Below are 4372 nucleotides of genomic sequence, written 5' to 3' on the forward strand. Positions count from 1 at the left end.
TACTCCAATCAGGATTTTTAGACATTTATTCAGGGCCTGAATTTCATTTTTGAAAATGGGGGGAATTCCCCTCTTAGGGGACTCTTGTGAGAGGGGAAGCAGCACAGACTGTGCTTTCACACAGGAATCCTCTACTGATCGGTGGCTGTTTACCACAAACACAACATTTATCCATTATTTTGATTTCAAATTTAAACATTGTCACTGAAAATGCTTTTTCAGCATTGCAATTATTTTCTTTTACACAGTACAGTAATACAGTCTTTCACAGACATGATTAAACACAATAAATATAAGCAACACATTATTCAATGCTTTTTACTTTTGCATTTACTTATAGATTTATAAATTAAGTTGCTCCGTCATCAGCTTGAGATCGTTTTTTTTGAGATCGGCCTTTTTAGAGACTGCCAATCAATCATCCCAATGTGATTATCGGCCGATCAATCGGAGCACCCCTAATTATAAGCGTTTTTTGACTTGTTTTTCCACTTAATTTGACACTTTAGAAAGTTAATAAAGTAGGAAGTTGCGGTTTAGGATCAGCGATAACTTTATCTTAAATAATTTCGGTTTATTTTTTATTATTTATAGGTTTTTGTTTATTTTAATAGCAATATCTGGCAACATTGCATCGCCGGCACTTAAACTGGCAGTAATCAAAAAAGTCCATGGACAGGTTATTGCTGACAACAAGATTCGGTAAGGGAAATGCAAAAAAAAAAAAAAAAATCATGATATTATCTGTCAGAAACGTTATCAATGCTTTCAAAATCTGTAGCATTTAACACTAGTGCACAGATCTGTAGAACAATTAGGTTACAGAATGAAATGAAATATGCAAACACTAGCCATGAAGAAGTCTATGCTAAGTTATTCAGTATAGTAGTTAAATTTTCACAAGTCATGCTATATAAACATTCATAAGAGCACTAGACAAAGTTATCAGCTATATAATGGTTATAAATAAAAACTTTAACAGCAATATGTATGGTTGCATGAATAATAAATAACTGATACAATTATCCAACCCAAAAATATTGTAAAGTATTAACAAATTTTGATGCAGTAAATAGGGTGTGATTTAAAAATGATCGTCCCTCCAAAACAGAGAAAGCATCTTTCACAAACATCTACATTTCTGTCTCTTTTAAAGTGTTAATGGCTGTCATTACTTGTTTTCATGACAGAATTATTCAAACTTACATTAAATATTGAAGAAAATGTTTAAATGGTGGCTGTCATTACTTGTTTCCATGACAGAATTATTCAAACTTGCATTAAATATTGAAGAAAATGTTAAGTAAAAATATATAAGTAAGAAAAAAATCAAGAGTGTGTAATACAGTACATATTTTTAGCAAAATGCTCCCCTTTAGTGTTCATTTTTCTAGGTAACGGTCAAGCTGTGGTCATTAAATGGCTTTGTTAATGTAAATGTAACACTACGTAACATTGTTTTATTGATGTCTTTCTGCGGTTGAAATACTGAGCAATTACCTGAGACCTGTACTGTTTCTTTCAACATGCCCTCTGATGTTCAGTCATGTTTATTTTGTGCTATAACTAGTAGTAAAGAGGAAAAGAGGATCTGTTCACATTCCGCTTGAACTGAAGAATCTACAGCAATGTAACGCCACATTAAAGAGCACCAAAACGATGTTTGTTGTTTAAATTTCATAATAACATTGATAGATTTTGAAAGAAGACTTTTTGATATCAAAAGTAACAAAGCACAAAGCTTGTTGCGATTTATACCTACATATCTTAGCCCTATTAATCAGCATAAATATTTGAAGTTTAAGACTGCATTTTGAGAAAACTGCACTTCTGAATGGTGTGCAGCAGTCATTTTCATTTGGGAATGACGAGAGGGGAATGAGTTAGCCATATGGGAAAGGAATAGCATGATTAATTTTGGGCTTGAAGTAATGAAAGTGATCTGCAGTGTTGCCCAGATTGACCTCACTCCCAACGGCGAATCTGAGCTGTTTGACTTTGCAGGGGCGGCACACCTATGTAGAAAACACAGTGCGATTCAAAAGCAAGTGTTTGGAAACAGGATCTAGCCTTTGAGGAGGAATCGGTTGCTTGGGGTTTGGTGGGTTGCCAGTGTTGAATTTGAATAATGCAATTGTTGTCCTCTGTCTCCGCAGAATAAAGGGAAAGATCCACGAAACCAACCTCACCTATGAAGACTTCCCGACATCCAAATACATGGGGCCACTACAATATACCATATGGAAGTCTCTTTTTCTGGATATATCACCAGGTAATGTGTCAGAACTGTAGAATTGCATTTTAAATAGTGGCTATGTGTCACTGAGAAAACAACTGCAAATACAAGATGCATCCCTTTAAAAAAAAAAAAAAAGTTACGCTACAAATTGAGTTTTTCACTGTTCTGAATGCTTATACCTGGAAATTAAGCTCATGCTAATGTAATCTGCACAAATACACTAGATCAAGTTTTCCCAAACAGGATTTACAAAGGATCTGCGATGGTTTTGTGAGATTCCTGTGTGAATCCTCTAGTATGTTTGTTTGTGTTTAGCAAATACTTCCCAGCATCTCAACATTAGCATGTGCTTATATTCCAGGCATAAGCATTCAGAACAGTGAAAAATCAATTTTGTGGCATTTGCCAAGGCAAGTGTTACTATTGCTCTATTTGAGGTTCAGCCAAGCGCACACTACAGGACTGAAGCTCGTTGCCCTTTCTATTGAGTGCAGACACTAATTTCAATCTTGTTTGCGGTCATGTTGGAGCTCATTTTACATCATTAATTATAGACTAGTTGGGTCAAGATTATGGTCGCTTAGTTTCATCCAAGAAACTTTTACATTTGCACAGAGCCATTAGCTTCTGTCTTGTAGTTTGCAGTTGGACTGAGATATTCGAAAAACCCAACACTATTTGTTCTGCAGACGTGAATAATACCTCACATCATGTGGCTTATTGAGGGGAGGTGTGTTAATATTTGTCTAAGAGATCAGACCAGTGTTATTGTACTATTATTTATATTATAATTTAAAATGTTATATTTTAAATTGCCTTTATTTTTTTCATGTTTATATTTTTCGTATATTTGTTATTCCTTTTATTTTAGATTTTATTTATTTTTATTTTATTTTTATTAGTTATGTAGTAACTTGTTTCAGTTATTTGCCAATGCAACATTTCTAACTTTCATTTAATTTTTCATATAATATTTGTATTTTATTTAATTTTAGCTATTTGTCTTTTTGTTTTTGTTGTTTGTTTGTTTCACCATTTAACATTGTTAAAAATAGTATTAGTTTTAGTTAACAGTAATAACCCTGGATCAGATTGACTGTTTTTGATTGGTGGTACATAGAGAGGCCAAAAAAAAAAACCCATAGACTTGCATTGAAGAAGAACCTGGATTTAGAGAACAGTATATCAAACCACCTAAGAACTACCCAGAACACCAAAGCAACCACTCAGGACACTTTAGCAACTGAACAGCTTCAACCTAGCATTGTGGTAGCGAGTTTTAAGCACTGCTCATTTATGTCCAGAAAGAAAGAGCATCTCATTGAATAGCCTGTTGTTATTTATGTATCAGTTGTACTATTAATATAGAAATCATGTCCAAAGATCTAATACTAATCATTGTGTATGTATTAATGCTTCCAATTAGAGATGATCTAATCAACACAAACACAACCTCTGTGTTTACAGCCCTGTGAATGAGATAATGCACGTCTGATTGAGCTCTGCACGAGTGGCCCATTTTAATAGCTGCAGTGAGAAGCGCTGAAGGCCTCCTCCATCTGTATTCCCCCTCAGTAGCCACCTGAGGCAGAGCATTATTTAAAATAACACAGCAGGGAATATCTCGCTCTCTCAATCATTTCTCCAATTTACCAGCATCCTTTACACCGACAGAAATAGGCAGGGGCCGACGCTCGGCCTGTCACATGAAACAAATCCAGTTCAAATCCTTCCTTCCACACTGCTGCACTCACCGCCTTTTATTCTGAACTGGCATGGCGTTTTTTGAATTTCGCATAGACATTTCCAATATCCAATTTTTTTTTTCCTGTCAACCTGAACAGAAATATTTTTGCCACTTTCTGAATCCAAAGCCTGTTAGTGAGCCTATAAATATTGAAAGTTTTATACACAGTCCTATAAAGTCCTATAAAATTATATTATTGTAATTTAGTCTAAAAAGTTTATGTATGTTTTATTTTTTTACCCTTTGAAACATATCCATAATTTATGTATTTATTATTTTATATATGTATTGTACATACAATAATTATTATTAATAATTCGATTTTTTATATTTGAGTTTTTAGTTTTAGTTTTTGTAGATTTATTAATGTTTATTTTATATATATA

The 4372-nt window shown here is 33.8% G+C and overlaps 1 protein-coding gene across 1 annotated transcript in view; it reads left to right on the plus strand.

Moving 5' to 3' along the window:
* The first annotated feature begins 2105 nt into the window (after positions 1 to 2105).
* LOC107654431 (E3 ubiquitin-protein ligase TRIM62-like) overlaps positions 2106 to 4372 on the plus strand; it is a 6444-nt gene continuing 4177 nt past the window's right edge. The window contains exon 1 of the mRNA XM_016441480.1: positions 2106 to 2272. Coding sequence (XP_016296966.1) covers positions 2218 to 2272 — 55 coding nt within the window. The 5' untranslated portion in view covers positions 2106 to 2217. The remainder of the gene's footprint in view (positions 2273 to 4372) is intronic.

Source organism: Sinocyclocheilus anshuiensis, unplaced genomic scaffold (assembly GCF_001515605.1).
Source record: "Sinocyclocheilus anshuiensis isolate Anshui unplaced genomic scaffold, SAMN03320099.WGS_v1.1 scaffold527, whole genome shotgun sequence".
Lineage (NCBI taxonomy): Eukaryota > Metazoa > Chordata > Actinopteri > Cypriniformes > Cyprinidae > Sinocyclocheilus > Sinocyclocheilus anshuiensis.